The sequence below is a fragment of the Pistacia vera genome, unplaced genomic scaffold (genome assembly GCF_008641045.1).
Source record: "Pistacia vera cultivar Batoury unplaced genomic scaffold, PisVer_v2 Contig145, whole genome shotgun sequence".
Lineage (NCBI taxonomy): Eukaryota > Viridiplantae > Streptophyta > Magnoliopsida > Sapindales > Anacardiaceae > Pistacia > Pistacia vera.
Genome location: NW_022195521.1, coordinates 892,058 through 903,127, shown reverse-complemented (window position 1 = coordinate 903,127; position 11,070 = coordinate 892,058). Strand labels below are relative to the sequence as shown.

Sequence of the window (11,070 nt, the reverse complement as noted above, 5' to 3'; positions counted from 1 at the left end):
GAATGGGTGGGGTGGTATAACTTGAGAAAGAGTACCAAACATCTTAGGGAATTCAATTGTCAATCAAGAAATTAGAGCTTGGGTAATAGAATCTATAAATTGAGCTAGCCTAACTAGGTGAAATCAAATACCCTAGCATTTTTTTTATCATTGTTTGTTGATTGCGATATTGAGTATTGCTTTACTTTTTTTTTTTTTTATTAATAGTGAATTTTTCTTTAGATTGTTAGTATTCCATTGCTTGCTTGTTTGATTCTTCAATTAGTGTTAAAACTAGGGAAATCAATACTTAGTAACTCTATCCTCGTGGGAACAATACTTTACTTATCACTTTATTACTTTTTGAAACTAGTGCACTTGCTAAGCATAACAAAATATTCACATCAATAGGTGAAAATCTCCACTGCTGCAAAATCCTCTTGTTTTCTCTCTCTCAAAGGAAGTTGAAATGGAAACTAATTTCGAAATAAAGAGACACCCCCATTTACTGCCCCTCTTTTCAAAAAAGAGACCTTTCATTTTCCCACCTCCTGCCTAAATTAATCTAAACCCTACGCATGTCACTCATACAAAGCACCGAGTCGACTCAACCTCATATAATAACCAACCAGCAAAACGACTTTCAATTGCCCTCAATGTGACTTTCCATTCAGCTTGGCTTACCAAATGAGAATAGCAATGTGAGGGCATTAAATGGGTTATCCCCACTCGGCTCGGTCACATCCTGCCAATGGAGGAAAGCAATGTGGTCTCCAAGTGCACACTTCATTCGACGGGGCATTTAAAAAACGTTGCCTCACTAAGCTAAACTATAAGCTCTAGGGCTTATAGCGTCTCCATGACCCACTCAGTTCGGCCTGTCGTGTGGGAACAAATGGATGAATGACTAAGCTACCATCCATTCAGCTCGGTCCAATACATGGTCACAAGTATATCCCAAACATTCCACTCGGCCCAGCCCAGCCAATGCCTTTAAAAGACTCAAGGACACAAGTCTCAAGGACTTGTATAAGCGTTCCACGTGCCATTCAATGCATGCCATGCGAATGAATTTCAATAAGTCATAATAGCCCACTTGGCAATAATTTTTCATGCGGCAGAATGAGTTGAGCCAAATAGGCCTACGATTGTTCCACTTTGCAAAACTTACTTGAGGTTGACTCTCCATGTATCTCTTGGCTCAACATATGCCACTTGCTCTAACGTTCATTTGACTAGCATTCTCCACTTGGTTATCTGAGTCGAGCTGAGCTTGAGTGGCCTATATTCAATTAGCAAACACATACACCGAATGGAGCCAATTCATCCCCAAAAGGGCAATGATTCACTCCTTTATGCCTACAATCGGCTCAATCTACTCTTTAAGTTAAGTCCCATTAACTTAGGGAGTAGGGGACAAACTGTATGGGCCAAAAATCTTATTGGGCCTTGTCAGGCCCAATAACAAAATAAATGCTATATACGGCCTAATGCCTTAGCTGAATTTTGGTTGGGTCTACGCTTAAATCCATCTTGTGGATTAACCATCCAAATGGCCCATCTTGTAAGAATATCCATTCTCTAGGTTGACCCATTCTACGAACTGGTCCATACCATGAGGAACCCTTCTCTGTGAGTTGGGCTACTCTACGAGTTGGGCCATTCTATGATCAAGGTTACCCTACGAACCAAGCCAACTTATGCTTTGAGCCACTCCACGAGTTAGGCTTTCTACAAGTTAAGCTAAATTGGGCTCCAGCCCATTAGCTCATATTTGTTCCAAAATAGGAATTAGAGTCCTACTTACTTCCTAGTTCATCCAAGATTCCTAATCTTACATGAACTAAGTTCATCCAAGATTCCTAATCTTACATGAACTAATATTTCTACTTCTACATGGATAAACACTAAGTTTCCTGTTTACCCAAACTCCTATTGTGAGAACGCCTAGTTCTACAAGGACTCAAGCTCCTTTGCCTCACTATATAAAAAGAGGCTAGCCCTCTCATTATTCATTTACATACAACCTATAACTTTAGCTATCAAAGTTCTTGCTCTTAGGAACCGTCACCTTTTCCCGCCGTAAAGGTTAGTTCTGACTAACTTTACCTCCCTTAGTAGTCGTAAAGCCATGCTCCGGCCACTTTACGCTGATAGTCTTGCCCTAGCCAAACACTGCTGGTAAACCATTTCCTGCCTTCAGCCTCACTTAAATATTCCTTTCAACTGTATTGACTTGAGCATCGAAGTGCCTATGACAAACACTACACTGGTGTCCTTAGAGCTTTCATCTTCACTTTCTTTGTCCGTGCAAGTCTACATGATTGTCAATGGTCTCGTCTTCAGAGGATCATCCCTTAATTCAACTGTAGATTTTACCATCTACAGTTTGGCGTCCACACCTAATTTAATTCCTTTTTAATTGCATAATTTGTTTTGATTTTAGGTTTTGAGTTCTAGATCTAAAATTTTGAAAATTTGATTTTATCTTGTGATCACTTAAACAAGTTTGGTGATATCGGATGATGTAAATTTTTTATTTTTTTGTGTTCTGAGAAGGTTGATGACGTGGAAAATGAAAGATGGATGAAAAGGGAGTTGGTGAAATGAAAGAGGTGAAGAAGATGCGTTGGATTTCAAAAGTTAATGGTTATTTTGTAATTCATTAAGTTGTGGTTAAAAGTAATCTATTAATATACTTAAATATTACAGCAAAGATTTACAAAGATAAAAAGGGCATTTAACCGGTCAAAGTTGGTCAAAGAGAAATTCATATGAATGAGACTAACGGTGGGTGGAAAGTCAATGGTTTTTGAAACTAAGGGTATAAATGTAGTGTTGCCTTACCTTGGGTGGGAAGAGGTCATTCAACATTTAGAAATAGAGTAATACTAACCTTATAAAGAGGCATACAAAGAGTCAAATCTAACCATTGAAATTCATGATTGTCTCTTTCTCTCTCTCTTTTTCCCTTCTTTCAAGGATTGGATTTGACTCTTTGTATGCCTCTTTGTAAGGCAAGTATTACTCTTAAAAATAATATAAACACTTCCAGCATGCAGCCAAACAACTTATAAAATATCATAAACGCTTATAATTTTAAATATGTTCTTTTTTACTAGACCAATAGATTAAGCCAACTAAAGAAAGGGAGAACGACATTTTCCCACCCAAGGTTTGGTGAAACAACAATTTTCCACCCTTCAAGTTTCGAAATGACACTTTCCCATCCTTCGTTAGGTTCTGTTATGTTTCCTGTTAATATTTTACTGAAAAGACGAAAATACCCTTAAATATTTGACTTTATAAATTTTTAATTAGCCAAAAAGTCAAAAAAAAAAAAAAAATAGAGTTAACCCCACCTAAAAAGTTAGGAGTAATGCTATGGAATTATTTAAAGTTAAATGACATTAATATTTATTTATAATGTCATTAGTATCCCATCACTATTATTCAATAATATACTATATTTATAATGTTTTTCATTTTTACTAATTAACATAGAAAATCAATATTCTTAATTAATTAAATAAACAAAGGAAAAAAGATATCTTGACACTTGAACTAATAAATAATCGAGTAAAGATTTTGACTTAACTAAATTTTAATTTATAATAAACTAATTAAGAAATAAACTATTTAAGAATATTTTCATCTTTTCAATCAAATATTAACAGAACTTAACGAAGGGTGGGAAAGTGCTATTTTGAAACTTGACAGGTGGGAAAGTGTCGTTTCGCCAAACCTTAGGTGGGAAAATGCCATTCTTCCCTAAAGAAACTCCAAGTCTTAATTTTAAAATAAAAAATTCTTCCATATATGAAGAGGGAAGAACAACATTTTCCCACCCAAGGTTTGGCAAAACGACAATTTTCCACCCGTAAAGTTTCAAAATGACATTTTCGCCATTATGTCCTATTAGGAAAATCCGTTCTAAAGAAGGGCATGATGATCAATTTACATGAAGTCTACTCATTTTAGTTACTACAACCTAATGTCCGACCCAAACATCTCTTCGAATCTTTAAAATTCCATATATTTCTCCTTAAATTCTCGCAATCTTGATTTCTCGTTTTCAATTCATCTCTAGTGTTGTTGTTTTGGAGATTGAGTGAGCGAGATTGTCTCTGTGATATCGTTTTTAGATTTCTCTATTGTTGTTGAAGGCCAAACCGATTGGAATTTTGGGTTTACATTGTGAATTCATAGACTTGGGGGTTTGAGGGTTTGGAATCGGGGGAGTGGGAGGAAGTGAGGTCCTTTTGGTTGTCATTCTTCTTCTGTAGCCAAATCATAATGAGTCATTACATTTGGATATTTTGCTATAAGTTCTTGAATGCCATTTTGACCATAAGTGTCTCCGGCAACTATGTAGATGTTTGCATCGAAAGGAAATCCGATAGCTTCGAGGAAGACAACAACCTCTTTAGGAGTCATGGGGCATACACCGTTGAGCCTTCTCTCTATGCTATTGATATCTTTGTCCTTCCAATGTTTTGAGTATTATATCTTAATGTTCGCAGCTCCTTATCTTCTGCTTCTGTGAGATTGTAACTATAGCTTGTAAAAGAAAGCATGTCTTTTTTTGTTATGCCTGGGAGAGTAAGGACTGACGTGGGAGGGTCACGTGGGGAATGACCTGCTCCCGTCAGAACAACAAACACACGTCAGGCCTGCCAAACGATATGGAGCTCCCACGCGTCCATTTCCCTGCTANCTGTGACATTGTTTTTATATTTCTCTATTGTTGTTGAAGGCCAAACCGATTGGAATTTTGGGTTTACATTGTGAATTCATAGACTTGGGGGTTTGAGGGTTTGGAATCGGGGGAGTGGGAGGAAGTGAGGTCCTTTTGGTTTTTATTCTTCTTCTGTAGCCAAATCATAATGAGTCATTACATTTGGAGACTTTGCTACAAGTTCTTGAATGCCATTTTGACCATAAGTGTCTCCGGCAACTATGTAGATGTTTGCATCGAAAGGAAATCCGATAGCTTCGAGGAAGACAACAACCTCTTTAGGAGTCATGGGGCATACACCGTTGAGCCTTCTCTCTATGCTATTGATTTCTTTGTCCTTCCAATGTTTTGAGTATTATATCTTAATGTTCGCAGCTCCTTATCTTCTGCTTCTGTGAGATTGTAACTATAGCTTGTAAAAGAAAGCATGTCTTTTTCATATCTACAAATTTTACACTTCCCAATTAGCAAGATTAAATGACGAAAAGTATATAAAAATCAAACTTGTAATTAGCCAGATATTGTTAAATATCTCAAATGAAGAGCAATACACACAGAATTCATATTCTTTAGTCTTTCAACCAATATGTTTCCAAGCTCTACAATTCTATCTGAGGAGGCGAAAGCCTGACACATTGTGCGACAACGAAGCCTTTGAATTGAAGTAGCAAGACCATTGTTAACAAGATGAGCATTAGTATGAGTGAACTAGATAACCATGTGTTCCTTGAATAGTGGAGCTATCTCTCCTCCATAATAACTAGCCTGCATAAAGTTAAGCCATTGATTTTTAGATTTAGAAGGGATTATTGTGTAGTTTATGTATGAGGATTTTGAATGATTTGTATAATCTGCATACTTTAGACCAAGAAACTGGGGCTATCTGAATGTGGTTTTGTGCTTCCAATTTTGGTAGGAGTGACTCAGAGATGTTTGGGTTGGGTGTTAGGATGTAGTGAGTATAATGAGTAGGCTTCATGTAAATTGACCATCAAACCTTTCTTCAGGATGGATTTTTCTAACATAATATAACGATGGGTAGGAAAGTGTCATTTTAAAACTTGACGGATGGGAAATTGTCATTTCGCCAAATCTTGGGTGAGAAAATGTTGTTCTCCCTATGAAGAACTCCATATTTTCTCAAAAAAGAGTCTCGGATGTCGGAACCATAGACATTCGATTCAATAAGACACTTTAAAAACTTTAATGGTAAAAATGAATATAAACAATTTTATTAAATTAAATTTTTACTAGAGAAAAATATATTGCTTCTAGTTATTATTCTTAATATTGAAAAACTTTCACAGAAGTCCTAAATTAGATTTGTGTGCTGTGACAATTCATCCATATAGCAATAAAAAATAGACAGTAAAATACAATGATTAATTGAAAGTATTTGTTGTTAGCACATTGGCGGATCAACCAAAGCAGCAACAGCTTTGGATTTAACTGTAAATTAACCGTCGTTACATGGTTAGCCTTTCCATTTCCCATAATACCCTTCACTGTATTCCTACAACACACCAAATGTTTCGTAATTCTTCCAACCAAAGGAGGCATTTGCGGAAATACCGATGTCCAAAGAAGCGAACCGTAATATAAGTTATATAACCCCATTTCTTCCTCTTCCTTCGGCCATTGCTGAGCTTTACACCCAGTTTCTCTCTCTAAAAACCTCACTTTCTCTCTCTAGATCTTCTCTCATGGCTTCTTGTTTCGCTCCTGTATCGGTTTCAGGTATGCATATACTTCTTTCATCTGGTTTTTAGGGTTAATTTCGTCATTAATATCACTAAACTCCTCCTTTCAAGTTTTCTGAAATTTATCGAAAGGCGAAGGAGTTAAAAAATTACAGCGATACTTATTTATCATATGATTGAATTGGGGTATTTTTTACTTCTTGAAATGAGTCGTAGTTTGAATTCTTTTAGATTTTTTTTATTAATTCCATGTTTATGGATGAGATTCGTTTGTTGCTAAGAGTTTCAATTTCGATGTTTATTTTTATTCTGATTCTAATTTTCCGTAATTCGAATTGTCTATATCTTGTGTCATATGCGTTATATGGGAGTTGTCTTGTTACGTGTTGTGAAGTAGATTGAAATGAAAGAGAGAAGCAGAGGGAGCGATAAAGTTCATTTGATTTAATTTGTTTAAGTTTTTGAATGAAGTTTTATGTGAATTTCGTCCTTGGCGCACAATATTTAACTTTTTGTTTTTTTTTTTAAATGTAGTGACATATAAACTTTGTTTACAAATTGATAAAGGCCAGATTAATGGAACATAAAAAATCTCTTAGAAATAAATACTCAATATGAGAATGAATAATATAACAATAAAAGAGAAATGTTATGCAAGTTTGTATGTGTAATATTACTTATTTTTGTCATGTTAGTCCAAATTTCGGGTTTGTATTTGTATTTTCATTGTTATAATTATCTGTTAGTTTATGCTTATTCAGGTTTTTTCTTTTTTTTAGCTTATGAATTGTTTTCATTTGGGTACAGGTGGATCTCATCTCAAGCCACATGAGCTTTCATCGGCCAAGTCCATTACATTTGGGAAAATGCCAAGACTGATAATTCAGAGGAAATCAAACCAAGTGGAAACCAGCCGGAAATTTTCAGTTTGTGCACAGTATCGGTATGTTATTCTGGTCTTGGATTTATGTGAAACAAATTTGACTCAACGATTGTTATAATCATTTTAAGTAAAATATATGTTGAATTTTTTTGATCAATTTGATGTTCATGATGATGGCACAAGATAAATGCTGTAATCATGAGGGATTCAAACTTAGTCTTATTAGCAAAAGCTGGCTCAAAAGTTTCTAGGCTAAATAAGTTGTGCACTCAGTTTTTTTGATATGTTCTGTTTGACGTGTTTTTTGCACTATGCATGTCGTTAACCACTCATTTGGTGATGTTAGTGATACCATTTTACTCTTTTCCTTTTAAAATTCTGCTGAATTATATTTGTCTCTTTAGTTTTCGTATTCCTCGTCTCTTCCGCTAATGTTAGGATTAGAAGATGTTCATGCCTGTTTGTAGAAATTTTTGAAGTAATTGTCAAAATGAATTGTGCTAGCTGCAAGCGTTATGCCTGAATGTAATCGGGTTGTTGCTTTCTGCCATAATAATGACTTAATGTAAGGGTCTTCTCGGGATGGTACTTCATTTTTTCTGCCTGCCAAAAGTCACGTCTTTTGCCTGCATATTCCTTTTTCAATTTGGTTGATTTAAGTTCTATTTTTGACATAGTGAAAAATACATCAGGAATCTTTGACAGGAAAAATATCAGCATTGATATTTAAGATAAATTAAAACTTTGAGATTCTTTTTTGGTGCCTGATACTTCAGAGTTTCTGGAAGTTGCTTTCTTCTTTATTCAACACTATTAGGAAGCTTCAATTGCCTAGGTAGGGAGAAAATTTTGTTCTTTTTTAATTTTTAGTGAGGGATTTTGATGTTTTCAGATTGCAGCTTTTACACATCTTGTGTAGTTTCTGGACCCTTTGGTTTCTTCAGAACGATTGTCCTTTTTGCTGTGAATTTGTCTGTTCTTGCATACTTTTTTTGTTCTAATGGGGGACCAAGGAGCAGAATGGTTATAGTCTGTGCTTATTTTCTGTCCTCATTTTCAGAGTATTTTAAAATAAGAGGATGAATTTTTTTTTTTTTTTTTTTTAATTTTAAGAAAAGGTGAGGCAGGACCCTAAAAGCATGAGGTTATGCAGCCATTTTTTATTTATGCTCTTACTGAGTTTCTCCTTTTGACATTATTTTACAAGTTATTGAAAACAAAAACAAAAACAGTAAAGTGGAATTTATGCGCTCCTATGTTTCAAATAATTTTTTCTTTTTCATTTTTTTAACTCTAGCTGATGCCAGTTTCTAACTATATGGCTCTTTTGAATGATGCTCACACAAAGGATTTAACTATAAGGTTATACACAGATAGGATTTATATTGACAAATGAGATGTGTTGTGTGGTTTTGGTGTGTTAAAAAACATCTTTATACATTTATCTTCTGCTAGATCCTTCATCTCCTACAAAAAATGCGGAGTTACAGTTTGGACTTATTAAAGATAATCTACCATTATAGGAAACCTTCCCTGCTAGTGGTTAAGTAAAAAAAAGAAAAATTTGTGTGCTCAACCCCTTTCAACGGAATAGCTAATGCTACTTTGAGATTGTCATTAAAAATTCTGTAAGATTTGCAAAACAAGAGTATGCATCCATGTACTTATATCTAATAAGATCAGATAACTGAAAGGTGGCATTCACTGATCTGATTCATATTTGTCTATTTCAATTTTATTTTTGCTCTTTTTTGAGAAAGAACTTATATAAAACCCAACCTGAGTTATAGCATGCAGCCAAGCTTCTTATAACTAGATTTTACTACAGGCCAGTATTGGAATTTGAGCTAAGGCTTTTATTATGTTCTTTTTACTCTCTATACTACCAGTATTTCCCCGTGAGTGAAAGCATGGGTTTTGTCTACTTAATTTTCCAAAAGATGGTTGTTGCCTCCCTTTTGGTCTCTCTTTGTGTGGCATTCATTCAAGCAGCATCTCGTACCTGTTCACAATCTTTTTGCTTATGCAGAGATGGAAATCGGGGAGGAGGTGGTGATTTTGTTGCTGGATTTCTTCTAGGAGGTGCAGTGTTTGGAACTTTAGCTTATGTCTTTGCCCCACAGGTGATTAGATTTTTACTGTTGGCTGTAGTTAATTTCTGCAAGTAGTATTTCATCATATCTGATGAATTTCATGCATTGACATTTGACTTGCTTGCTATGGTCCAAAATTTGTCTTTTTCTAATTCAAATTTGGAGGAGTATTACATAACATTATCCAAGTTGCTCAAGTTGCTATACTTGCTCATAGGCAAATGGCAAGCTACCATTCGCAATTAGAGTGTAAAAATTTTCAATGTTAAAGTATAGTGCTAGTAGTGCTTATGTTTGCTGGAGATCGACATTTATATGCAATTGCTTTTCCTTGCCACATTATGTGAAATCAATGTTACGGATTCATTTGTTTTAAATTTAATGCCTTAGAAGGCAAGGGACTTTTATTGTGTAACTTGTTAGTAAAGGTCAGACCAAAAATCTTATAATCTGATGAAAAATGTAACTGGTCATTTAGTATACTATTAATTTATTCCATCAATGAATAGAATAAATATTCAGGTAAGTGATGTATCCCGATTTTCTAATTTCATTGTTTATGCAAGATTACTTATATAGATTTAATATAATTCGTCATTTCTTAAACAATTGTTTAATAATTTAGAGGGAAAAGAGTTTCAAATAAGAAATGAATCTTAACTAAAACCGAACAGGAATAAAGTTGCCTTAACCCCAATAACAATATATATATGTGTGTGTTTTATATGTGTGTGTATAGACACACACACACACTCAAATATATAGTGATTTTCTCCTCAGGACACCCTAATTACTTTGGTTTGCTATTTAGTTCACTGTGTATATGTATATAATTAGTATGTATGATGGAGTTGATGTGGGAGGGATGTAGGAAAATTTCCAATTTGAAATTCGGATTATACTAGGAGTAAGAGTTATTGTTATTGTATAGACACACCTACACTCAAATATATTGTTATTGTATATAATTAGTATCTCAATTACATCGGTATCTAAATTCATTTTATTGTGGCATAGAACAGAAGGAATGTTTTCCTACTGTTTTGTGGATGCTTTTTTAATTGAATTTTTATGATGCTTCTCTATTTAAATTTTTATTCATGTGTAGTGCCTATTCAATGGATTGCTCTTTTTGTGTTTTTCAGATCAGAAGATCTCTGCTAAATGAAGATGAATATGGTTTTCGGAAAGCGAAGAGACCAATATATTACGATGAAGGCTTAGAGGTAAACATTGGAACTACTTTTTCTGTTTATTTTCTCTCTAATAGTCTCCTTTAATCGTGAAAAAATTATCCATTGTATTATGCAGAAGACGAGGCAGACCTTGAATGCAAAAATCAGCCAACTTAACTCTGCTATTGACAATGTATCTTCACGTTTAAGAGGAGGCAATAATTCACCTCCTGTACCAATGGAATCTGATCCTGAAGTAGAGGCTACGATTTGAGATTTTGTTTTTTGTTATAGTTTCCTAGTTCTGAAGATACCAACTGTACTTGGCTTGTTAATTACTTGCGAATTATTGAAAACAAAAATGGGATTTGTTGCAATGTATTCATGTTATTGTATTTGATTGGAGATTTGCTTTTTCCTATATTGTTTTTGAATGCATAGTTACTATTAGTGCTGAGTTTGGGAACCTTTTCTACCCATATTGTCCTTTGATTTTTTATCA

At 34.6% G+C, this 11,070-nt stretch overlaps 1 protein-coding gene across 1 annotated transcript; it reads left to right on the top strand.

Annotated features, from left to right (window-relative positions):
* Positions 1 to 6,328: 6,328 nt before the first annotated feature.
* Positions 6,329 to 10,989, top strand: LOC116123813. The gene is made up of 5 exons (XM_031409544.1): positions 6,329 to 6,454; positions 7,225 to 7,360; positions 9,330 to 9,423; positions 10,539 to 10,619; positions 10,705 to 10,989. Exons 1-5 carry the CDS (start codon positions 6,421 to 6,423, stop codon positions 10,840 to 10,842), a joined length of 483 nt encoding a protein of 160 aa, XP_031265404.1. The 5' UTR covers positions 6,329 to 6,420; the 3' UTR covers positions 10,843 to 10,989.
* Positions 10,990 to 11,070: the final 81 nt, after the last annotated feature.

What these genes read in the sequence shown, in the direction of transcription:
- LOC116123813 (XM_031409544.1), top strand. Translation starts at nt 6,421, where the DNA reads ATGGCTTCTTGTTTCGCTCCTGTATCGGTTTCAG. An exon ending in TCAGTTTGTGCACAGTATCG is followed by an intron (nt 7,361 to 9,329) that starts GTATGTTATTCT and finishes TTGCTTATGCAG; the next exon opens with AGATGGAAATCGGGGAGGAG. An exon ending in ATTACGATGAAGGCTTAGAG is followed by an intron (nt 10,620 to 10,704) that starts GTAAACATTGGA and finishes TGTATTATGCAG; the next exon opens with AAGACGAGGCAGACCTTGAA.